Here is a 26,140-nt window from a genome sequence, read left to right as displayed (position 1 = left end):
GATCCTAAAGAGAATTCAACTCAAATGAGGATTTCAACAGCTTGTTTAAGGATATGGTTGAAATACCATTAGTGGATTTTGCCAGAGTTGTTTCTCTAAGATGGTACCATCCATCCAATATGGCAGCCATTAGCCATAGGCTTGTGGTAGTCAGCCAGAGGCTGGCTGAATTAGACAGCACAGATATAGAGCAATTCCATCACAGAAAGTTCGATTTCACAATGCTACATTTGAGTGGCAGGCCAGGTTAAGAGTTAATCTGAGGAATTTAGTTGAGTGTAGAAGGAAACTGATTCTCTAGATCTACTTATTCAAGTTGTATCCCTGCAGAGACAAAATCATACACCTGAAGAGTAGGTTCACAGTATTCTAACATAAAACACTTTTAAAAAAATCCTCCACAGCCCTAAATCATAAACTAAATTGACCAGACTAGTAAGAAACTGAAAAGATTAGTCTGAAATATGGAACATCTGCTGAGAGAGGGGCTGTACAGATGCTGCTTAATCAATTAAAGGTGGTAGTGGCTAACGAAGCCAAGCTTGAAAAAAGTTCAGAGGTGATGATCGTGGAGACAGTGTTAAAACTGTGACTTGTGCTCTTGGAGTTGTCTGTTCCACAGATACCCAGATGGTTGCAGCAGTTCTAATTTATACATTTCCAAGGGATTCATCCTACCTCCCTCAGCCTAACCTGGAAAATCTAGTCCTCACTGAAGTGATTTGCAAAGAGTGATTGATGAGATGCTGGTTCTTTGATGTATTAGTGTCTTTTTGATAAATTCTCTTCCTTGTTCTTAATCATACATTGCCTAAATCTTCCTCATCCATTTTCTTTCTTTTCCCCCTTTTCTTATGCTGACTGCCAGAGAAATCAACCTTGGGCCTAAAGGCTAACTAGTCAATTCACATCTGAACTTCTGTCCCCTACTCTGGCATATTCATGAATCACATTGACTGATGGTGACTGGCCCAGAACTAGTAACCACCGTGAGACCCAGAGTAATCATTGACTTCAAAAATCCGCTCTGAGAAATAATAAAAGTTAGTTTTAACTTTACAGGTATATTTTCATAGTTCATGTGGCTAATGGTTAAAGAACTCTTTAGATATACAATAGCACGTTTGCCCGCTGTGGTCTGCACATCACAGAAACAAGGATACGGTCCTTTTGTGGTTTTAGGGTAACATTCATTTATCCCAAGTTTTAACTGACTGAAAATGGGATAGCCTTCTATCAAAAGATTGTTACAGGGGCTGGGAAGGTGGTTCAGTGGTAGAGTGCTTGCCTTGCATGCATGAGGCCCTGGGTTGGATTCTTCACTACCACATAAGCAGAAAAGGCCGGCTTAAGTGGTAGAGCACTAGCCTTGAGCTGAAGAGCTTAAGGACAGCTCCCAGGCCCAGAGCTCAGGCCCCATGACAGACAAAAAAAATTGTTACAATATCTGAGGCCTAGAAATGGCTCCAAATGCTTGACAATTTAGGTAATGGGGGGATTTTTTTTTAATTTTGGAAAAATTGCATACACATAGTATGATACCTTGGAGATGGAACCACAGTCTAAGCTTGAGCCTCATTTCTATCTTGTATACACCTTTGAGGTAATTGTATGCAGAGTTTTTAGTGAGCCTGTGTGTTCACTGTGCCCTGTGACATGAGGGCAGATGTGAAATTTCCCACCTGTTGTCATATCCATTTGGCATTTTAGAGAATTTGGGATGTTGGACTTTCAGATTAAAGATGCTCAGTCAGTACTGGGTGTTTTGACTGTTTATCTAGCCAAGTGGCATCAGGGAGAAGGACAGAAGTAGCAGCAGAAATCACATGATTTTACCTTCCTTGAATGCCTCAGATGGATTAATCTTTTCAACAGCCCTAAAGACATCATATTATCCCTATAAAGCAGACAAGAAGTTGAGATTCAGAGAAGTCGTTTGCCTAAGAAAATGCAGCAGGAAAATGGAAGAGACAGGAGTAGAACTCAGTTGTGTCTGACTATGAAATCTGGGCTCACTCTAGTTCATTTGCCTAGCCTCCAGCTGTGTTGAGCTAAGCTAAATGGCCTGTCCCCAAACTAAGCCTCAGTGTGAGGAGAGAACTTTGTGACTGAGGCAGTGAAACTTTTCTCAGCCAAAATAGGATATGCTTGAGCCAGTTTAAAAGCAAAACTCTAGGCTAGGCATTGGGTAGCTCACATCTCGGATCCTAGCTATTTGGGAGGTTGAGAATGGTTTGAGTCCAGCCCAGGCAGGAAAGTTCACAAGACTCCTTCTCAACCATAGCTGGGTGTGGTTGCATATTCCTATTATCCAACCTACAACAGGAAGCCTGCAATAGGCAGATCATGGTTTAGGCATGCATCTGGACAGGAAGTAGAATCCTATTTCAAAAATAACCACTGTGAAAAGGACTAGTGATATGGATCAGTAGTAGAGCATCTGTGTAACAAGGGGCTAGGCCTTGATTTCAAACCCAGTACTACCATAAGAGAAAGAAAGAAAGAAAGAAGGAAAGAAGGAAAGAAAGAAAGGAAGGAAGGAAGGAAGGAAGGAAGGAAGGAAGGAAGGAAGGAAGGAAGGAAGGACAAGTTCTGCAAGCAAGGTCAAAAGTGTGATTAATCATGAAATATTTCAGGAGGGATCAATGGGCTTGCTCACAAATCACATCTGACAAAGAACATCCATTGATGCATTCAGTTCCACTTTTTTTCAACCTGCATTGGAATATCATTGAATTTTCCGAAGAAAACATAGATAAGAATAGATCAAAAGGATTGAGAAAGCCTGGAATTTTTAAGAGGTATTAGTACAGGCTCAGAACTCCCTAATTTACTGTAAATTGATTGAAGCAACACATATTGATCAAAGACCTTCAGCCTGCATTTGCCTAGATCCTTTAAATGGTCTCTGCAGCATATCACCTGGCAGATGCATGGACAGTCCACTTAACATCCTAAGAATGCTGACACTTTTGAAGACTATGGATTCTGATGAGGTATTCTAGTTTAAACTGTCAGTTGCTTCATAGTCACCTGTTGATCCAGTGAATTTTTGCAGCAATGTAAATCTTGCCCCAAGGATGAGTCTGTTTTTTCAGAGCATATCATGAATGCCACTCAAGATCATCCAAAGGGATTTTCAGAGCATGATGAGTCTTGATTAAAATAAGAAATACATTGCTGCCCAGGACCTATACATTCTTCCAGGCATAAGTGGCTCACTTCTGTAATGCTGGCTGAGATCTAAGGATCACTGTTTGGAGCCAGCCCTAGCAGACAAATCTGAGAGACTCTTATTTCAAATCCATCAGCAAAAAGCCAGAACTAGAGGCATGGTTTAAATGGTAAGGTCCCAACCAGGAATGGAAAAGCCAAATGAGAGTAGAAAGCTTTGAGTTCAAATTCCTATATGAGCACTCTTTCCTTCTCTCTCTCTGTGTCTCCATTGCAAACTGACCAATTCCTAGTGCTACATATTATCTATCCAAGAGAGATCTTTTAACATGCATGATAATAAAGTTAATTTGACTGCCTCTTCCAGATTCTAGGTCTGTCTTCATTTTTCAGAAAGGGAGAAAGAAATAGGAATTTTTATACCTTGGACAGGAGTCACATATTTTCTTAATTCGGTGACCTTCAGACAGGTCAAGAGTCTTGTAATAACCAGAAAGTACTCTAAACCTGTTTAACCATTGCCTTTGTCTTTGGCCTTCACCTGAAATACCCTTGCCCAGTCAACTGACCTTTACCCCTAATCTGCAAGGCAACTGAAATTCCTGGCTCTTATTAGGTGCTCAGTAAATGACTGGACAGGAGAGTAGATGGAAGGAAAGAGGAAGCAAGCAGATGGAGAGACATGTATTTAGGATGGATGCATGGGATGGGTAAAGCATTCCATTTACAGTCCACTTGGCAAGCTCTTGTGCTCCTTTTGAATGACTCTCTGGCTCATTTTAGGTGTCACTCGCGACATTCTTTTGTCTTTCTTTTCTTGCCCCAGAATGCTCTTCCCCCTTTCCCCCTGTCAGGCCATGGAATTACATTCTTCCTAGCCTCCTCTCTCCCAGCTCTCATCCTATATGCCTCGAGCAAGTCCTTAGTAGATAACAAATTCTTAGTGCTTGATTTCCCCAGATAATAATCACCATGGAGATGGTTTCAGGCCCAGAGCCTTGAGGGGAGAAACAGGAGGGTCTCACGCTTTCTGCTGGTGTGTTTTGGCTACAGCATCACCGCCACAGCTGCTAGCATTGGAGCTGCCGGAGTGCCACAGGCGGGCCTGGTGACCATGGTGATTGTGCTGAGCGCGGTGGGTCTGCCTGCAGAGGATGTTACCCTAATCATCGCTGTCGACTGGCTCCTGTGAGTTGGACCAAATGCCCTTGGCCTCAGCCAGATGGACAGGCTCCCTTCCTAATCACCCTCCCTTCAGAAGGCCCAGTGAGCCATCTGTTGCTGCTTTGATTGCCCTCTGACCAGGCCATCTGATAACTGTGCTCAAACATTAACTCCTCATCACTAAAGCAGAGATGTTTAAAAGCCAGCAAAGCTCCATTAGCTCATTATACTGGTTGAACTGCAAGGCTACAGCAGGGTGCCAGCTACACTAAATACAGTAAATGGGATAACATGATGAAAGCTTGGGAAGGCCCCAGAGCTATCTTAAAGCTGTCCTTGACTTGGTTCACCCTCACAGACTCAGAACCACCTTGTTCAAAATCAGCACCTATTTCCAAGCTTTAGTAGGGTTGTCTAGACCATAGCATGCACAAAGGTTTTTAGGGTAAGCCTGACTTAGGTTTGGATCCCCATCCAGCATCTAATTAGCTTTACGACTTGGAGGCCCAGTTGCATTATCCACCAGACAGATGGGGGAAATTCTGCCTACCTCCTTGGCTTGTTGTAAGGACTTATGTGGGGTGGTGTGAGTCCAGAATCTAGAACCAAGTCTGTCAGCCAGTACATGCTCAATAAATGGCAAGTTGTATTGGCAAGCTGAGGAAGAATTGAGCCCCCCTCTTATGCCTCTGTCTCTTCTCTAGGGACCGGTTCAGGACCATGGTCAATGTCCTTGGTGATGCATTTGGGACTGGCATTGTGGAAAAGCTCTCTAAGAAGGAGCTGGAACAGATGGATGTTTCCTCTGAAGTCAACATTGTGAACCCTTTTGCCTTGGAATCCACAGTACTGGACAGTGAAGACTCAGACACCAAGAAGTCATATGTCAATGGAGGCTTTGCAGTGGACAAGTCAGACACCATCTCATTCACCCAGACATCACAGTTCTAGAGCACCCCGCTGCAGATGACTGGAGTGGTAAAGGACAGGTCCATGAGAGTCATCTCTTAGCAAGCTCAATATTCAGGAAAAGAAAACCGCTGATGGTCAATTGTGTTTTTAACTTGATAAACAGAAGTCCAGATTATTTTCTACCTTTGGCTTGATAGCCTCTGCTCGCTAGGTTTCAGAATTAGGGAGTGTGGTAAGATGAAACAACATCAAATAATGTAGAAGTTGTATTATCCGGGTTTTGAAAATTCTATAAAACCAAGTCTGAAAGTGTATAAAGTACTAACTTGAAATCAGTAATTAATGTCAAAGAGAAATTGCTTTCCCATACACAGACCAGTTTGGGGATATATATATATATATATATATATATATATATATATATATATAGTTACAAATTTTTTACTCAAGCTTTCTATTGGCATAGATCTCCTTTACCTCTCATTTTTTATGAATTATAATGCATCTAAACAACCCCATTTGTCAGTGTGCCAAAATGACCATTTTGAACTCATCTCCAGCCAATTTCAAAGAAATTGTTTTGAAAACACAAAACAGCAGCAAAAAAAAAAAAAAAAAAAAAGACCAGACCAGCACAGTTCTGCAATAATAATTTCAAGACTCGCATAGGGTTTAGGGGGGAAGAGAGAGGGGTTCTTTTGTCAATGTACTGTATTGGGGCACTGGTCATTGTTAACCCAGTGTTCAGTATAGAATTATGTATGTATGTATGTATTTATTATTTTCATATAGTTTTCAAGAGACAGAGATCAGAGTTGAACTATCAATGTGAAGTGAGGAGCTTTCCTTGTACTTGAATAATAACTATAATCCCAGTTTAGGTCTGTTTCAGGGCTTACCAGTTCTTTCTCAGGAGCACTGGAATGAGAAATTATGCTGTACCATCATTTCACATCTATGGATTTGGCCCTAAAACAGAGATCTTTATGGTGGCACTCCAGGGTAGCATAGGTATTCACTGACAACTTCCAGATTCCAATGGCCTGGAAGGAATCTTATACTCACTCTGCATACAGTTTATATCGAAAGGTATTGCTTCAAAAGACAGATGTGCTTGGCTCCAACTGGAAGGCTTCCTTCTTCCAAAGCCATTATACCCACTTACAGAGGCCAGAACTTTGCTTCCTGTGCACTCTTGGATGTGTTAGGGCCTTGAATAACAGTGACATGCTACCAGCTAAATTGCATTATAATTTCCACTCCATAGCATTCACATACAATCTTGCAGTAAAGCTGTCCTTAGCCTGGATTTGTGCAAATTGAATCTACATCATAAAGTATTCATATCAATGGTTCAGGAGAAATTCCGTCCCATCCCCCGGCACTGTCTCCTGCTCCAGAGAAGATTGTTCTAACCAGTAATCTTAGCCCTGCTCATTAAAATCTTCTGCTTCTCATTCTCTTGCTGATTTATGAATTTATAGTTTATTAAAAGTCTTCAGTTCTCATCTTGTAAATAATGCTTAGCATACACTTATTCTTACATTGAGATAGATCCCAAATAGTTGTATTTCTGGAGTACTGCATAGCCAGCTTCAACCCATGCTTTTATAGTTAAGAACCAGAAATTGTGCCAAAGATAGCAGAAAAGTAAATAAATGGTTAGTTCTGACCACCTGCACCTGAAATCTATGAGAAAATGATACAGAATTGGTATGTAAACATCATAGCGACCAGTGATTCAATGTGAAAATTTTAATGCAAATATTGGTATTGTTTTTAGGAAATAAAACTAAACCTAAATGATGTTGAATTGACCATTTCTTTTGTGCTGAGTAGTTTTATTCTCTGATCAGGTGGGTTGCATTAGTGGCACCAGTGTTGACAGAGCTGTTTGTGAACTTGGAACACTTCTGTAACCAGCCTCTTCACACACTGCTGTTAACTCATTGAAAAGAAGAAAAACATACCGTTTCAGTCTCCGTAAACATCTCTCATTCTCCTCTGCATTTTCTTCCTCTTGCCTGTTCTTTTATCTTATTCATGTGAGTGGGTGTATGGAGACAGAGATGTGAGCCAGTTAAATTAGTTTTTACAAGATTATTGGTTTTAAAACTGGTCACCCAAAGGAGGAAAAGACAAGACTTGAGGAACAATAATCTGATGCTTCATGTTTACCAGTGAAGTTTAGTAAAAGGCAGAAATGTAGTACCATTGGGAACAGTTGCACTCATACTTTGTGACCCAGATCAAAGTAGAATTTTGTTAGAAATTACTGTCATTGGAAACAGATTTATCTCCACAGGCTGACAATTTGGTTTCACTAAAGGATTGAGCTTGCCTTCCTCTGAAACGGGACTATCATGTATGAATGGCTGGATTCAGTGTTCTTTAAAAGATGAGCCAGTGGCTCATGTCTATAATCCTAGCTACTCAGGAGTCTGAGAGCTGAAGATCGTGGTTCTAAAGCAGCCCTGGCAGGAAAATCTGTGAGACGCTTATCTCTAATAAACTATTCAAAAAAAAAAAAAAGGCTAGAAGTGAAACTGTGCTCTACTTTACCTTGAGCAAAAGAAGCTTAGGGAAAGTGCCCAGGCCCTGGGCTCAAGCCCCAGGACCAGCAAGCAAGCAAACAAGCAAGAGGAAAGGAAAGGAAGATGGCGTGGTACTATCTGAACATCTGAGTGATGGCTGACTTCTACAGAACATGGCAGACTCACTTGTGCAGTAGACATCAAAGGGATAGACAGATCCTTGGGGAGAGAAGTATAAAAACTCTGACACTATCTGGCCAAAGAATACAGAATAATCTCTTTTGGTTTCCAACATAGATAGAAATAACCAACAACTCCCTAGAAAGAGATTTGTTTGGAAGAACAAGAACATCTGAGCAGAGGACCTCCATGTGATTTCAGTCAGCTCCAAAGTACACTCAGGCCAATGCTGTTATCAGCTCTAGTTAAGGACTGATCATTTTTTTGGCAGTTTTTGTAAGCCCGCTGGGTGTACAGGGCCTTTTGTTCCAAACACACTTTTGTTCTTAGAAGCCATGAGAAATGCCTCTGCTTATAATCAGACAGCAGGCCAGTAGTAATGTTGGCTTGGAGGATATTTAAGATTCTTCTCTCCTCCAGCAAGAGAGAAGAAATGGCCTTGGAGATCCTCAGAGGAATGCTACATGGTGCTATGCAAGGGAATGGGTATTCTGCATTCTCTAATTGCCCAGCAAGGGACAAGGGGAGACAATGAGTAGACACACAACTCTGATTTCTTCGCATCTTTGGGACCCCCTGGCAATATTCTAACTTTTGGTTTCCCCTTCAGTGAAGCAGCAATAACAGTAACTTGCCTTGTGAATTTAAGTATTATGTGAGAAAAGGTATGTGACATATCAAGCAGATACCCTGTCACACAGTATGTTTAATAAATGATAAGCGTCTCGTTCTTACCCCAACCTCTTGGGGCGCAAGAACCTTTCACTCGATTTCTCTCTTTCCTCATTCACAAAAGCAATCTATACATGATTGGATACGTGTCCTCCAAATTTCCATTTGTTAGGGGCCTGGTCTCCAGCCAATGACACTCTCAGGCAGTAGAACTTTTAGGAGGTAGGGCCTGGTGAAGGGAAGTAAGGTCATTGTGAGAATGCTTTTTTTAAGGAGATTTTAGAACCCAGCTTCCTTCCTGTGTCTCTCATTGCTTCCTAGCCATCATGAGTTCAAAGCTCCCTTCACCACCCACTCCTGCCATGTTGCACGACCTTGGTCATCACAGACCCAAATTCAATTAGGGCCAAGAGATCGTGGACTGAAGCCTCCAAAGCTGTGAGCCAAAGGAAACTGTCACAAGTTGTCTACAGATGCAATTTCTATTCCAGTGTTTTACAATGTTGGTCACGATGTACTTAGGGAATGTAACCCCCATTAGATAAGGCTACCTGGATTCCTGGGTTAAACTGTAAATCTAACCTAGTGAGACTCTTTACACACAACCCCCACTCTGTAAAGGGGTATCTCTTTCTGGAAATAGACCATCTTAATTCTAAAGTATTTTCTCCTGGAAATTAGCATGGAGGAACTAAACCAAGATAAGTGTTTCAAACCTTTCCTTCCTAGAGTCTGAGACACAGAAGGAGTTTGAGGTGTTCAGACTGCCTGTGTAAGGCTGATTCACATTCACCTAATAGCTCCTGAATGCCAGAACACATCAAGTACAATTTTGCAATCGTGGCCTGTGAATAACATGTAACTCCTCAAAAATTACCCTCTCCCCCTGCCAGAAATATTTGATCCTTGGTCCGACCTAGAGGGTTTGGGTTTTTTTGTTTTGGGTTGTTTTTTTTGTTTTTGTTTTTTTTTTTTGTAGAAATATGGCTCTTTGCAGGGCACTGGTGACTAATGCCTGTAATCCTAGCTACTCAGGAGGCTGAGATCTGAGAATTGCAGTTTGAAGCCAGCCTGTACAGGAAAGTCTGTAAGACTCTTATCTCAAATGAATCACAGAAACTGGAAGTGGTGATGTGGCTCAAGTGGTAGAGTGTTTGTCTTAAGCAAAAGGAGCTCAAGGACAGCACCTAAGCCCTGAGTTCAAGCCTCAGAACCTGTTTTAAAAGAAAAGAAAAAGAAAGAAATATGCCTCCTTTCCCTGAGATTCTAGACTGTTAAAGTCATGGGACATAAGAAGTAGGCCTTAGCCGGGCGCTGGTGGCTCACGCCTGTAATCCTAGCTACTCAGGAGGCTGAGATCTGAGGATCGAGGTTCAAAGCCAGCCCGGGCAGGAGAGACCGTGAGACTCCTATCTCCAATAAACCACCAGAAAACCGGAAGTGGCACTGTAGCTCAAGTGGTAGAGAGCTCGCCTTGAGCTGAAGAGCTGAGGGACAGAGCCCAGGCCCAGAGTTCAAGCCCCACGACCGACAAAAAAAAAAAAAAAAAAAAGAAGTAGGCCTTATTAATTTAGCTTTGGGGACGTTGTGTTGGCGTACTTAGGGAACCAAGACATTGACCTAAGAGAATACATCCAGTCATCATGGATGGAGATGACGAGGACATGTTCAGTAGCATAGGCCGCACAGTGCCACAAAACTCCTGAGCAGATAGTGAGACACAACCATGCCCCATTTCTTCCTTCCCTAGGACAAACTAATGCCACGTGCAACTTGAAGGGTGCCTCCAGAATTCTGGGGACACCTCTATTCCATATGCCTGTCTCTACTTGGCTTGCCATTTATAAAGCTCTCAATAGTATTAGAAAACCCCAAAGACATGCTAAACACAGATCCACCAGGAGCCCTTCTGTTGTTCTGGTTGGAGGATAGGGTAATGAGATCAGAAAGTCTTTGTTCTTCCAGACAAGTCCTCTGAAGCAGCACCAGGATTTTACTTAGAGAGATGATTTGCCTTCATGAATCCTATGTTCCAAAGGAAGGACAGAGAACCCTGGAATGAAAATGTTCTATGGGAATTCAATCACAAGATACAGAGAAACCACATTTGGGGAGGTTGAATTAGGAGTCTTTGTTAGAAACCCAGCAACTGAGGCAGACACATGTCCCCAGAAAACTTGCAGCCTTGCATACACTTAACACTGTTAGAAAACTGATCCCTAGGGTAGTAAAGCAGAGAAAGACCATAAAGACAATCCCAAACCTGATCAACTCTAATGGAGAGCTGAAGAGGGATACCATGGTGACCTGAGGACAGACAGGAGACAGGAGGCATGGCACAAAATGGTGCCTGAGCTGGCAGGCGGAGGGGGGGAGGGGAATGTCTAAATAGGGCCGTGGTCACAGAGCATGGCTGCAGGGTGCTCAGGAGTCCAAGTCCCTGCCTCTGCCTCTAGGAATTCAGGTACACCCATAACCTGTGAGTGGTACATCACCTTCAGCCACCAAGAAACCAAGATGGCTCTAGTTAGACCCAACTCCCTTCCATCTACCCCATTGCTAAGATGGCACCATTGGATCCAGTATCCTTATTTCAAAAACATATAGAATCAGCCCAGTACCTATGGAATAGTGCTTGGACTTCTAAGAAAGTGCTTTTTTGTGACAGGCTGAAGGCTCTGATTACTGCCATTTCATGCTGACTCAAGAAGCCATTAGCTTTCGGGTGTTGCTTTTTCTTCCTTCACTTCAGGGTGTCTGAAGGAATGCAAAGCAAGCCTGCATCATCTGGGCTTGTCAGAGTCCATCTGCCAGAGGATGGTATCAGAAGACTAGAGAGCTAACACTAACCGGGCTTTGCTTTATCATATCCAGACTCTGTGGAAAGGTATCTTTTCCAAGAGGAAAATAGGATTGATTGAAATGAATTCAATCATCCCAGGAAGGTGGTTGCTGGAGAAAAAGGCCCCATATTGCCTATTTTATAAGTACACTCTCACACAGAGCCAAAAGGTGTGCATGTATACACACACACACACACACACACACACACACACACACACACACACACACACACACACACACACTTAAAGATAACTTTGGTCCTCCACCAGGCACCAGATGCAACTTTGATTTTGCATAATCCTTGCATTTTATTTCCAAGGTCATCACTTAACTTGGCAAAAATAATAACATATAGTCGGATGCCTGTGGTTTAGGCCTATAACCTAGCTACTCAAGAGGCTGAGATCTGAAGATTGTGGTTCGGAGCCAGCCTGAGCAGGAAAGTCTGTAAGACTCTTATTTCCAATTAACCAGCAAAAAGCCTGAAGTGAGTCTGTGACTCAAGTGGTAGAGCCTCAACCTTGAGTAAAAATACTAAGGGACAGCACTCAAGCCCCAGAACCAACACAAAGAACATTATCACCACCATCATCACATCATCATCATCATCTTGCTAGCAGAAATGGTTGCCCACTGACTGGATAGGGAAAATTGGATCTTAAAAAGTGATTCTTGGGATAATAAAACATCTAGGTCCTTAGGAAATTCGGTGAATGAGACCAGCATCAGAGAAGCACTATAAACAATAGCTGTTAGCAACTCAGGGACTTTGGCTGATTCTTCCATATCACTGGTTTTATCTTCCCAGAACACCAACCTGGCTTCACTTCCCAGAGCTTCCCAGCTCTCCCTGACTCCATTTCTTAATTTAGTTAGAAATATCAAGATAAATAAGGATAGATCAACTTTACATGAAGCACACTCAAACCTGACTCTTCACTGGCTCAACTAGTGCAATATGCTACCTACAGTTGATGCTTGAATAAGATTTATGAATAAGTCATGCTTGGACTGCAGGGATATTTCACTTGTTTTTCCTGCACTGGAGACAAGTCTTCTCAACCACTGCATGCAGAAACATCATCTCTATTCATGTGCATCTTGTGCATCATCACTTGAAGGTGACACTAAAGAAATTAAAATCCCGTTTCCTTTAAGATGTTGAGATTTCACCACCAGGTTGAGTGCAACAAGGGGTAGGATTTGTGATTCCAGAAAAAAACAACAAAAAAAAACAAAAAATTATTTTTATCTATTTGGCGCTTTAGTTACTATGTGGCAAGTGTAAGATCCATTCTTGGATGGCGAGCAGACCCCACCCAGTGCCTGTGTTACCTAGGCAACTGGGACACCTGGAAGAGGTCACATCTGCATCCACTGAGGTCACATCTGAATTTGATGTGGCCACACCTTTCTCCACACCCAGATGCTCTCTTTCCCAGCTCTTTCCCAGACCTTTCCCAGCCACATGGAGGGCCAACAAGGCCTGGTGCCAGCCAGAATGATGAATAAACCTACCCCTTACCTGAATACCACGTGCATGGTGCTGTTCTTACTCGGCAACTTCTTTTTAAAACCTAACATAAATGGTGCTGAAACCCAGGAAGGGCTTAAAGTCAGGATAGGTGGGATTCCTCTCCATTTTTTTTCTTTTTTTTTTCCCCCTTTCTGCTTTGAGGAATACCCACAGTTCTGACAGCCTTTTGCGAACCCATCTGTCTGCTGCGGACACAGCGCATCGATACCATTGCTGCCTTCACATCCACGTGCACAACAATTCTCTGGTGAGTGAAACTACTCTCTACAGTTCTCTGTTGCTTAGTCTCTGTCCAGATGTGGCGCCACACCAGAGAGCTCCTACGGCCTTTAGCTGAAAGGCCGGTCACCTCTGAAGCCGAGGACGCTTGGTTTTGGGGGCTTGGCCATTTCTCTCTAGAGGGCTCTGGGGGAAGTCAGGATGCAGTTTCTGCCTGGTCAGCTCTCCTTCACTCACCTGACTCTCCTACACAAGCAACAGCTGCTGCCTTCTCCAGAGGGGACCACATCTCAGCCTTTTTCCCCTAATGTTCATGCCCTTGTCAGCAGGAAGTAGCCAGAGAGAATCTGAGCCCCATTTCATGATTATTAAAAGGCTGGAATGTAAGGTCCATTCCTGGATGGCGAGCAGACCCCGCCCAGTACCTGCGTTACCTAGGCAACTGGCATACCTGGAAGAGGTCACATCTGCATCCGCTGAGGTCTCATCTGAATTTGATGTGGCCACACCTTTCTCCATCCATACCCTAGATAAGGCCTAGCCCAGGCCCAGATGCTCTCTTTCCCAGCTCTTTCCCAAGCCTTTCCCAGCAGCGTGGAAGGCCAACATGGCCTGGTACCAGCCAGAACAATGAATAAACCTACCCCTCTGTTCTTACTCGGCAACCTCTTTTTAAAAACCCAACAGCAAGAACTAATCTTAACTCATTTCATATCATCATGCCATCACTGGGAGGGCACTAATGTTATTCTCCAAAACTGGCATAAAAAGCTAACTGACTTGCCACGTGCCAGTGGCTCAGGCCTGTAATAGTAACTACTAAGGAGGCTGAGATCTGAGGATCACAGCTCAAAGCCAGCCCGGGCAGGAAAGTCTGTGAGACTCTCATCTCTAATAAACCACCAGAAAACCAGAAGTGGTGTTGTGGCTTAAGTGGTAGAGTGCTCAACTTGAGCTATAGAGCTCAGGGACAGTGCCCAAGCCCAGAGTTCAAGCCCCATGATCAACAAAAAGACATTAACTGACTCCCCTAAGCTCATGTAACAAATAGGTAGTGCCTCCATTTTGGCTCCAGTGTGTCTATTCCTTATCAGTATTTGTAAGGTAGAAAGAGTAGGGCTCAGTAGTAATTCTAATTCGAGTTTGGAGTAGCCCAAAATTTAAGGACAAGGAAGAATCGTTATAGAGATCTAACTGCAATACAATGCCTATAGTTTAAAAATTTGCTAAGAGGGCACTCTCCTGTTAAGTATTCTTATATAGCTAAAGAAAAAAGGAAGAAAAGGAGGGAGAGGTGGAGGAAGGGAGGAAGGAATGGAGGAAGGAAGAGAAGGAAAAAGAAGGGAAGGGAAAGTTGAGATAAAGAAGGAAGATAGATGGAGGGAGGGAGGGAAGAAGGGGGGAGAGGAAGCTAACTAACCTATGGGAATAATGAACAGGTTTATGGCCTTGACTATGGACTATTTCACAGTTACAAACTAATCTCCTACAAGCAAATTTAGGCCTTCAAATGCTCTCTCCCTGTTCTCCCAGTCTAGCAAAGATTAAAATGTGTCTGCTTTGTCCCTTCATCCATTAATGGCCTGTCCTCATCTCCTTTATGAGTGGTTTGATATCATCATATCCATTGCCCTTCAAATGGACTTTAAATTCGTCATTCAAAACCCAGTCCTGGGCTGGGAAGGTGGCTCAGTGGTAGAGCGCTTACCTTGCATACATGAGGCCCTGGGTTCGATTCCTCAGCACCACATAAGCAAAAAGAAAAAAGCCAGAAGTGGCACTATGGCTCAAGTAGTAGAAGCTGAAGAGCTGAGAGACAGTGCCCAGGCCCAGAGTTCAAGTCCCACGAACGGACCCCCAAAAAAACAAACAACAACAAAAAGTCCCTCCAAATCTAGAGGCAAAAAGGTACCTGAATGAAAACTGGAAACTAATTCTCTTTTCTCCTTGATACATTTTTGTTGTTTTTATTGTAGAAATAGTATACAGAGGGGTTACAGTTACATGACTAAGGTAATGAGTACATTTCCTATCGAGCATTGTTACCTGCTCCTTTGTTTTTCCCCTACCATCCCTTCCCTCCCTACCTTCCCAACTCCCCCATCCCCCCCTCCTTGATCCATTTTTGGAGCAGCTTAAAAAGCACTACCTCAAAAAACAAAACAAAACAAAAAAGTACTCACCTCCATTTCCTCCCACACATGAACACCTTAACCCCATGCAGTCTAACCGTCCCCCCAGCAATCCCTGAACCCTAAGGTAGCCAATCACCTGTTTATGAAATCCAAAAGACATTTCCCAGTTATCTGTGTTTACTCTTTTGCAACATTTCTCCATTCAAATAAGTTGTCTCATAATTTGTTCCCACCCCCTAGGTTTAACCAGCCATTTTCTAGGACACAGTTCTACCACCAATTCAGGCTTTCTTACATAACTTCATTTCCAGACTTCTTTAATGGCTTTCTCAGAGCCTGCATGCCACCAGTCTCTACCCACTTTCAAACGATCCTGAGCAAGATGATCAGATTCGTGCTCAGCTTTCTTACTCCAAATCCCTACTGTCAACAGTAGGTGTCTATAAAACACCAGATCTAGCCAAACACGGGTGGTAATCCTAGGTATTCCGGAGACTGGGATCTGAGGATCATAGTTCAAAGCCAGCCAGGGCAGGAAAGTCTATGAGACTCTCACGACCAATAAACTACTCAGAAAAAGCCAGAAGTGGTGCTGTGGCTCAAGTGGTAGAATGGTAGCCTTGAGCAGAAGCAGCTCTGGGACAGTGCCCAGGCCCTGAGTTCAAGCCCCAGGATTGGCACAAAAACAAACAAAAACAAAACACCAGGTCTAATAGTGTAAACAGTCCTGAAGATATTTCCAGAGAACATTTTCTTCTCCTTTACAATCCTTTCTACAATTACTCACTGCCTCCAAACTTGGGAAATTCTTGGCCTCAGTCCCAAGACCCCATTGTTTCTTACCTCCTGGAATCTAAACAAATAACAAGGTATTGCCTTATATTAAGTAATGCGAGACTTGATGATAAAGTAATTAAATTGAGTAAAGTAATTAAATCTCATTTAAATCAATACCATGATTTCACAGCATTAATGAAGAAACAGGGCTACATATCCACAGAGGTGTTTATTGTTCTCAATTTGGGTTTGGAGGATCTGGACACCTGGCAGAAGATTGGGGGTGAGGAGTCCCACCATCCTATCAAACCCCACTTTGGCTAACAGCCACAAGTTGAAGTTGTCACTAATTCAGTAGTCACACATGAAACATCTGATTGCCCTTTATTAGTAAAAGGAAACCTAATCAAAGGAAAGCTAATAAAAGGAGGATATATTCTACCCTAGAATGACCCCTCTTTTCCCACAGGATCCAGTACTGCACTGTGTACATAGTAAGTGCTCAGTAAATACCAGTTTGGTTGTCAGGACCCAATGCACACAGGATGCCATCACAAGCCTGGGCTGAACTTCTCACAGGCAATGCTCAATGAGATTTCTTGACCAGTTCCCACACCAGTTCCCACCCAGTGCACTGCCAGCAACAGCACCTACTTCTTACAATCTGTTCTTGGAAGCCGTCCCACTAAAACAGGTATGATATTTATTTCCATTCAAAATCCCAGTTCCTGGAGGAAAAGTACAGGGAGGTTTATTGTGAAGGGAGGGGGAAAGATAACTTCCTTAAAATGCTACATACAAACATCCAATTCCAATGCCCGGAAATAGAAATAGAAAGCACCTCTTGTGGATCTAAACAAGAAGTGACTAATGTCCTTCTAATGACTATCAAGAGACCTTAGTTGCTCCATCTCTCTCTGTCTGCAAATACTAAGTTCAGGTTTTTCAAACACTCAGTCTTCGCAGGATGTACCACCATAAACCTCACCGTGACAAACAGGTGATACAAAAAACAGTCGCACCTCAACCATTTAGAAACCAGACAGACCAGACTTTGAAATTTGGCTCTGATACTTGTTTTTTTTTTCCCCTGAGCCTTAGTGGCCTTAGAAAGAAAGTATTCCTTAAATAATTAAAAATGGGGTGAGAATCCTAGTGCTGGTAACTCATACCTGTAATCCCAGCTACTCAGGAGGCTGGGACCTGAGTATCAAAGTTTGAAGCCAGCCTGGCCAAGAAATTGTGACACTCTTAACTCCAATTAATATTCATTTATGTGTATATGCATGTATATATGTATATGTGCATGTATATATATATAACTACACAAATATATATGCATGTGTATATATGAATATAAAATTTCATTTCTTTCTTTTTCATTACTGGGATTTATAGTCAGAGCCTTGTACTTGCTTTGGAAGAGCTCTCCCATTTGAGCTACAACTCACCCTAACAAGTAATTATAAGTGAAAGCAAGACAAGCAGAAATTCTTTGTTTATGATTTTTAATGACAAGAGAATCCAAAATGCAATACATCATAAAATCATTCACACTATTACATACTTCAAAAGCAAAATATCTGGATTTGTGATTCTGTCTCCCATATGACTCCTCAAAAGTTAATTCCTTGAGAAATTAAAAGTCAAAATTCAAGTCGTTTGAACAGTAGAATTAGCAGGCGAGAAAGTGGCTTCTAATAAAAATGGACAACTATACTCACAAAAGCAAATATGATATATGCCGCTAGCCCTTCTTCCTCTTCCTGCTGACTCAAACTATGGAAACATTTCATAAAATAAACTAATTTAAAAGCTAGTTTTGGCAGTTCTTCCTCTAGAACCTATTTTCTTAAAGTAGTTCTTTCAGAAAAAAAGTGGAGAAAGGTTCCTGATCTACGTTTATTAACAGCTGCTAGAAACTGGGTGTGGAGGTATACACCTATAATCCCAGCACAAGGGAGGCTGGGGTAGGGGGAGTTTGAGTTTCTGGTCAGCCTGGGTTACACAGAAAAACATTGTCTTAAAAAAAAAAAGTTAGGGCTAGGAAGGTGGCTCAGTGGTAGAATGCTTGCCTGGCATGCATGAGGTCCTGGGTTCAATTCCTTGGCACCACATAAGCAGAAAAAAACAGAAGTGGTGCTGAGCTGAAGAACTGAGGGACAGTGCCCAGGCCCAGAGTTCAGGCCACACAACAGACAAAACAAAACAAAACAAAAAAACAAAAAAAAAAAGTTAGCTAAAAAGACAAAAGGGCTGGGCACTGGTGGCTCACGCCTGTAATCCTAGCTACTCAGGAGGCTGAGATCTGAGGATTGCAGTTCAAAGCCAGCCCCGGCAGGAAACTCCGTGAGACTTTTTTCTCCAATAAACCACTAGAAAACCAGAAGTGACGTTGTGGCTCAAGAAGTAGAGTGCTCGCCTTGAGCTAGAGAGCTGAGGGACAGTGCCCAGGCCCAGAGTTCAAGCCCCATGATTGACCCAAAAAAAATACAAAAGGAGGGTAGGCTGATGGGGAGGGGGTGTTAATGGTAGAGCATTTGCCTAGCAAGTTAAAACCCCTATACCACAAAAAACAGCCAAAGGTGGGTATTTGAAAGAAATTGGCCTCCTTAATTTGTCATAGAAATTTTATATAATATTCTCTTTTTCCTAGGTTTTAAGGGGGAGGGAAGTAATGTAAATTAAAAGTCTAACATGAAAAAAAAATGAACGAACAACTAAAACAGATTGGTCGAAAAGAGAGAATCATACTGACCATGCTTTCCCCCCGGAGGACTTAGCAGGTTACTGCTCTAAATAGCAGCTTTCTCAGTTCACACAAGACATTTTTGTTTGAATTCTAAAATGTGCTTTCCAAATAAATAGAAAAGCCCCTGAGACCCAACTATTATTTCCTATTTCAGGATCAAAACAAAACACTAATTTTCCAGATGATTACAAAAAATTGTGAGTCCCAAACAGCAAAAGTTTAATCAACAATTCTTACCTGGGCACACAAGACTGAATATTGGATTTGGTTTAACAGAGATTAGGCACTGGCAACTCAATACAGACAACAAAGATGACTCTCACTTCTCCAAGGATGGATCTGTCAGTGATCCTGATGAGTGCGCTCTTCTTGGTAGTCCTTCAGCTTTTCATTCATTTTTCCTTTGTGACATCTGAAACATCACATACAACATCTGGCACTGAGGGAAAAAAATAGAAGACACACAATCAACCCAACCAAGGAGAAAAAGATGAGTTCATACTATCTTAATCTTGGCACGGAGCTCAGGCTTGAAATCACTTGGTGAAGAAGTCTTTTCCCCTAGATTCCCAAGTTTTAAGGGGGACATAGAGTAAGGTGAAGTTCACTTGTGTGATCTTGGGCAAGTTGTCTAATCTCTTTGTATACCAAAATGATGACACTCTGCATACGTACTTATTGTATGGAGTCAGTACAATCCTTGGTGCATGTTAAATGTGCCAGAACTGGCTGGGTATGACTGAGCTGAACTGCTAAATGTGTTTTAACCTATTGTATTGTAGAATACAAATATTAGGTGAGCATGGAAGGAGTCAAATATGCAACTGAGGCTGTTCTAAATTTCTCATCCTCAAGAAACTCAGGCTAGGCTGGTACCAGTAACTCATGCTTGTAATCCTAGCTATTCAGGAGGCTGAGATCTAAGGATCACAATTCAAAGCTAGAATGGGACGGAAAGTCTATGAGACTCTTATCTCCAATTACAACCAACAAAGCTGGAAATGGAGCTGTGGATCAAGTGGTAGAGTGCTAACCTTGAGCAAAAAAAGTTCAAGGACAGTGCCCAGCCTTAGGTCTGGCACAAAAAGATGTGAAGGAAAGAAGGAAGGAAGGAAGGAAGGAAGGAAGGAAGGAAGGAAGGAAGGAAGGAAGGAAGGAAGGAAGGAGGGAAGGAAGGAGGGAGGGAGGGAGGGAAGGAAGGAAGGAAGGAAGGAAGGAAGGAAGGAGGGGAAGGAAGGAGGGGAGAGAGAGAGGGAGGGAGGGAGGGAGGGAGGGAGGGGCAAGAGTTTCACTGAGGCGGCAGTGTGAGCCCATCCTTGGATGTGCATTGCCAGACATGGGCAATCTGCTCACATACCCGGTAAAGGGCTGTGGCATAAAAGCAGTCGTTTTGAGCTAGGTGCTGCTGGCAACTGGGTCCTGGATCAGAATCCCCCTGTGCCTACCAAGAAGCCGCCATTGCAGGCATCTAGATAGATGTCGTGAAAACCTTTTGCTCAGACTGACCTAAAATTACAAATTCTTCCACTCTCTACTTCCTGAGTAGCTGAGGTTACTGGTGTGAGCACTATTATGGGGTTATTTTCTTATCTTTTCTCAGTCTTCTCATATTAGTGACCACCTATTAGCTGGTTCTGAGTTTTATGGAACTGACTTTACCCACACTAAAATTCAATGCAATTACGTGGGCTGTGTTCTGTATAACAATCTAATAAAAGCCTAGATGACTATTTTCTCTACAACCAAAGAAAAGTGGTCCGGAATCCATCCTTTAATCTACCAAGCAGAACGTTCTAAAGTAAAAGCCTACAGAATACATGATCACCCAGCTGTCCTCTGCATTCCTGTGGCTTGGGGAGGGAGGGGAGTAGGGAGGAGGAGGAGGAGGAGGAGGAGGGGGAGGGGGAGGGGGAAGGGGGGAAGCTCCAGCCAACTCTGGGGCAAGCCAATGCATGTTCTAAAGTACAAGGGACTCTCTAAACAGGCTTTCAGAAGCCTGTGTAGAGTGAAAACTTAGCAGGCTTTCCCATACTACTTGATTATCTTTAAAGACTCATAATTATTTTGCTGTTGCTGGAATGAGGACCACAATATAATTCAATACTACTGGATGCTAGTGAAACATCTTAGGGCAGTATCCACAAACTCTGGGTCTCAAAGGGCTCTGTTTACTCCCCTTCCCCCACCCCAGCCTTCTAGCACATGCTGTAGCTTTGAAAAAGCAACAGAATGTAATGGTTGAAAGTGTTTTCTTGATCCAAGTATGGTGGTTCATATCTATAATCTCAGCTATGAGACAGGCATAGGCTGCAGAATCATTGCCTGAAGCAAAAACATAAGACCTTACCCAAAAGAATAACTAAGGCAAAATGGGTTGAGGCATAACTCAAGTGTTAGAATGTCTCCTTAGCTCTGAGTTCAAATACCAAGACTACCAAAAAGAAAACACTGTGTAGTCTTTGAAGCCACACTAACCAGACCCATATTATCATTCATCCATTTACCATGTCATCTTGAGCAAGGTATCCAACCTCTCTGTGGCTTGGTTTATTCTATGTGTAAAATGGAACTAATATTAGTACCTATCTTCATGGGCTGTTGTAAAAATTAAATATTAACTGACCTCATATTTAATTAATATTAAATGATGAGTGTTATAATATTAAACGATGGGTGTTATCAACAAGATGGCAGATCAGGAGTTCTCTGGCATCATTCTCACCCACAGAAATCCTACTTGTAACCAACTACAAGAAAGAGTATTATTTGGAAGAAGGAGCTATTATTCTAAACTTAAGGAGAAAAAAATGAGAGAAAAACCTAAGAAATTATGAAATTCTACAATATTTCCCACTATTTTCCCACACACCTAAATTCCAGACTTGCCTTGTTATCATAGAATATTCATTCATAAGAAATCTCTACTAGCCATATGCCAGTGACTCACACCTATAATACAAGTTACACAGAAGGCTAAGAGCTGAGGATCAAGGTTTGAAACTACCCTGGGGAGAAAAGTTTGAGAGGCTCTGTCTTTAATTAACCAGCAAAAATGGCTGTGTTGGAGGCATGACTCAAGTAGTAAAGCACCAGCTGCAGGTAAAAAAGCCAAGCCAGAGCTGGAAGCCCCAAGAAAAAGTCAAAAAACTTGAACTTTGTGCCCCAGCACAGAAAAAGAGAAAAGAAAGAAATCTTTAGTAAGTAGCAGTCATAACAGAGTCAAGTGATGCAAAAATCAGAAACAGGGGAAGGATGGGCAGGCAGGTTCTGTTCCAGGCATGCATTCAGTGTGTGCGATTGGAAGGTGAAATAAGACTCCTTGTATTACACTAAAAGCTCAGAGGAAGGTAATAATTGACAAGGATAGGTTTCTAATCTCAGGATGGTTTCATCCTAGAAGAAGAGACTTGTTATAAACAATAACCATCATCATCATCATCACCATCATTACCATCATCACATTCTATGGAAGAGAAGTATAGTGTGCTAAAGGATTTGTAAAAGAAGGAAGGTAGTGTCACAGAAAGTCACAGAGCAGAGGGAAAAACAGAAGTCACTGGGGAACTGACTTGGAGGCATGGTTCAAATGGTTAAGCACCAGCCCTGAGCAAATGAGAGTATGTGCATGAGAGTGAGCCATAATGCCAGACCCTGAACTTGTGCTTTAGAAAAACACATGAAACAACATGAACAATAAAGAAATAAAGAAGCAGTTACCCAAGCAGAGCCGGGAAGAAGTGTTTCAGACAAAGAAAGCACATTTGCCAAGGTCCCACGCAGAAAATGACTTGAGATCAAGGAGATGAAAGAAATAGAAGTATATTAAGATACAGGGAAGAGTGGGGCGAGGGATCAGAGGGTCAGCAGACAAACATACTATCACTATTTGACTGAGTGAAGAATGTTCTTAGGTCTCCTCCAGCCCTCCTGTCCCCTGAAACTTCTTATCCCTTCATTGATAGCAGGAAAGAAAAAAAAACATATTAGCAAACCAAAAGAAATATTTAACCTGCTTACTTACATAAGACAGCAGTTAAAAATATCTCTGTTCATGTACTAGACATTTATCCAGAGGGCAGCTTGATCTTTCAAAGTCATAAGTTCCTTCAGACATATGATCTTCCTATAACAAAACATATCCAGAAAGTATATTATGCATGACACACTGAAGACCAGTAATGCATGCTTTTTGCATGGAAGAGATATGTGTTTAATATATTATATACTAATGTATTATTATATATTACATAATTAAATATTAAGTAAATATTTAATATTGTGTACTATGTTTTATATTATGCTATATACTATATATTATATATCCATATACATATAATGTGTAATTTCCTTCCTTTCCTCTTTTCTTCCTTCCTTCCTTTCTTTCCTGCTCTTCTTCCTCTTTCTCTTCTCTTTCTCTCTCTTACCCTTTCCTCTCTCTTACTCTTTTTCTCCCTCCCTCCCTCCTCCTCATCTTAAAAGGATTTCTTTACTTGAAAATGTTAGGAATTAAAGAAAATGACTTCCAATAGGCTATAAAGCAATCCACTTTGGTTGTGGTCATTACTATTCATTTGTAAGTGTCATCCTATCAATCTGGCATATGCCCAGTATTTAATAAGCTACCCAATTCACCTACATGACACAGTGAACTCCAGCAACTGAGGGCATTGTGGACCTTTCATTTGAATTCTTTTGAATTCAATTAAAAGCCATTTAGCTGTGAAGACACAAAGTACCAAGTGTATGTACCAAGGGATCAGAAATAACGCCCACTCTCGTGTAAAAAGTCAAATCAAACCACCTGGTACAATTTTAGGATAATGTTCTTCTGTGCTATAGCTTTACACAGACCACACACACAATGCTATTCTTCAGTCCACTGGGATTCTACTGCATAGAGGAAAGGAAATATGCTATAGGCTAGTTAGACTATCTTCTCTCATTCCTTAGAAAGAATGCCACCCCAGAACCTCTGCTTGGTGAATCCTGTGCACCAACGGAGCCTCACACATCTAGGTTTTTCTCTTTCTCCCTGACTTTCAACCATTCCAATATCCTGACCATAAACTCTCAGGAAACCATATGTTTCTGAGGTTATCATCTGATAAACATCAGACTCCCCCCACTAGCCTGCAAGTTTCTGTTCCTACTGCTGTCAATAAAGAGCTAATTTTATCAGAACCCCTAACCTTCAGGTGATGCTGAGCTCTGTGCGACATGAGAAGACTGCAAACCCTCTCATGGATCTTCTTCCACGTGGAGTGAGAACTGCAATGAAACCTGTCCAACAGGGTAAAAAGAAGCGGAGCATTATGCTGCAAATGAAAAGATGCCAGTGTAGAATACATAAATATAAGGGTTAATACTTAAAGGTTAATGATCAGACAGAACAGCAAGATCTGAAATAGTACATATTGCAAGATTACAATGCCTTTACTAAACTATGTATAAGGAAAGCACAAGGCTAGAACCAAGATGTTAAAAGTGACTTGTGTTTAAGTGTGTGGCTGCCAGTGTTTCTTGTTTTGGACTTTACTGTGGCTTTCAGATTTCACTAATAAATCCTACTTCTACAGTTACATTGTTAATCCTCAAATGTTCCACATCAATTTTAAACTCGGTTCTTTTCCATTGCTGGGATTTTATTTTACATCTAATTTTATTGTAGGCTATCTTGATCCTAAACTGAATCCTTTGAGTGTATATGTGTGTGTATGTGTGTGTGCGCACACACACGCGTGCATGGGCGTGCATGAGTACCCAACCCCAGTCCCTGCTCTTAAGAAGTCCTCTCCACCCTTAGGGCTCAGTTCAACTGTTGATTTCTGAGGGAGGTCCTTCCTGGGCTCCTCCTGTAGAGATCAGCTGACCTTCATACATGCGTGGGGTTTCCCATGCACCTCCACCACGGTCACAGTTCTTCTACATGGACATTGCATCTTGATCTGACTTATGTCTGTCTTTACTCTTAGACTGAAATCGAGACTGACTCTTTAGTTAATAGCTCATTCCAGGGTACTGCAGGAACTGAGTACTACTATAGGTTTGTTTTTGGTTTTGTTCTTAATATTGCTCGAGTGGTGAATTTATTCATTCCTATTGGAGATGTAGTGAATATAAAATCCTAAATACTGAGCTATAATTAAGCTAAAATTGTGCATAGTATGTCAATCATGAAAGGTACTGTTTTCTAAAACATTCCACAAAGAATTTTAGCAATTCACATAAAAATTATCTCCTACTAATGTGTAATAAACATTGGAAATGACAGGAGCGACTGGGAATCTGGTGGGTGTTAGAGTCCCTCTGCTAATGCCTACTCTTGCAGTTGCTCCTCTGTGGCCTCCCCTTACACCCTGTAACAAGCAAATACCTGTGGTTTCCAGGGCGACTGGACCAAGAATTCAGACCAAGGACTGAATACCCAAATCCATTACCCACCCAGGAAATCAACTCAAAGCAAATAAGCACACACCCTGAGAAATCACTCTCATGTTTAAGAAAGGACTACATGTATAATTTCTGTATTCCTCTAAATATCTTTAAGAACAGAAATATTTTAAAAGTATTAATAAAGCAGGTAAAAATAAGCCAGGTACTAGTAGCTCACATCTGTAATCCTGGCTACTAAAGAAGCTGAGATCTGAGGATTGTAGTTTGAAGCCAGCCCCAGGCAGGAAATTCTACGAGACTCTTCTTTCCAATTAACCACTCCAAAACCAGAGGTTTAACTGTGGTTTAAAGCAGTATAGTGCTAGCCTTGAGCATAAAGCTCAGGGACAGTGTCCAGGTCCTGAGTTCAAGATCCAAGACTGACTGAAAAAATCTATTCTACATTTGAAAATCATTATATGAGACTGATTAGTCAGCACAAGAGAAGTGTCATGTGTTTATCACAGCCTTCCCTCTGTAAGTCATCTTCTCTCCATGCAGAAGGAAGGGCAAGGATATGTGCTGAAGGCATATGGTGCTCTCCAGATGTCAAAAAGAATGGCAAATTCAAGCCTGCTCTTCCCTCCTCTAGAACTTGCCTTTGTTACTGTGCTAGTTAAAGGGCTGTGCATATCTTCTATTAAAACCTTGGGTTATTCTCATTCCAAAATGTCTCCCCACTTACTCCTGCGACCTCAGCCCTTATTACCTTATTATTAATCTAGCAAACTCTTGGGTGTTTCTGGTGTACACTGGTGATGTGGGCAGAAAGATACTGGTCCTGATGGTGTTGGTGGGAAGTGAACAG

The 26,140-nt window shown here is 42.0% G+C and overlaps 2 protein-coding genes across 3 annotated transcripts in view; one reads left to right on the top strand and one right to left on the bottom strand.

Annotated features, from left to right (window-relative positions):
• Nucleotides 1-7,067, top strand: part of Slc1a1 (solute carrier family 1 member 1) — an 80,579-nt gene extending 73,512 nt beyond the window's left edge. Inside the window, exons 11-12 of the mRNA XM_070035663.1 lie at nt 4,228-4,362; nt 5,043-7,067. Of these exons, the coding sequence (XP_069891764.1) occupies nt 4,228-4,362; nt 5,043-5,289 (382 nt within the window). The 3' untranslated portion in view covers nt 5,290-7,067. The remainder of the gene's footprint in view (nt 1-4,227; nt 4,363-5,042) is intronic.
• A 12,228-nt stretch (nt 7,068-19,295) lies between these two features.
• The window catches only part of Spata6l (spermatogenesis associated 6 like), a 36,068-nt gene continuing 29,223 nt past the window's right edge, over nt 19,296-26,140 (bottom strand). For both annotated transcript variants that reach the window (XM_070035662.1, XM_070035661.1), the window contains exons 11-13: nt 24,090-24,180; nt 22,922-23,023; nt 19,296-19,339 (exon numbers count right to left, since the gene is read on the bottom strand). In XM_070035662.1, coding sequence (XP_069891763.1) covers nt 22,934-23,023; nt 24,090-24,180 — 181 coding nt within the window. In that variant the 3' untranslated portion in view covers nt 19,296-19,339; nt 22,922-22,933. The remainder of the gene's footprint in view (nt 19,340-22,921; nt 23,024-24,089; nt 24,181-26,140) is intronic.

This window comes from Dipodomys merriami, unplaced genomic scaffold, assembly GCF_024711535.1.
Source record: "Dipodomys merriami isolate MVZ:Mamm:240054 unplaced genomic scaffold, mDipMer1.0.p SCAF_26, whole genome shotgun sequence".
Classification (NCBI taxonomy): Eukaryota; Metazoa; Chordata; class Mammalia; order Rodentia; family Heteromyidae; genus Dipodomys; species Dipodomys merriami.
The sequence above is the reverse complement of the archived record's forward strand: the minus strand, read 5'-3'. Positions and strand labels throughout refer to the sequence as shown.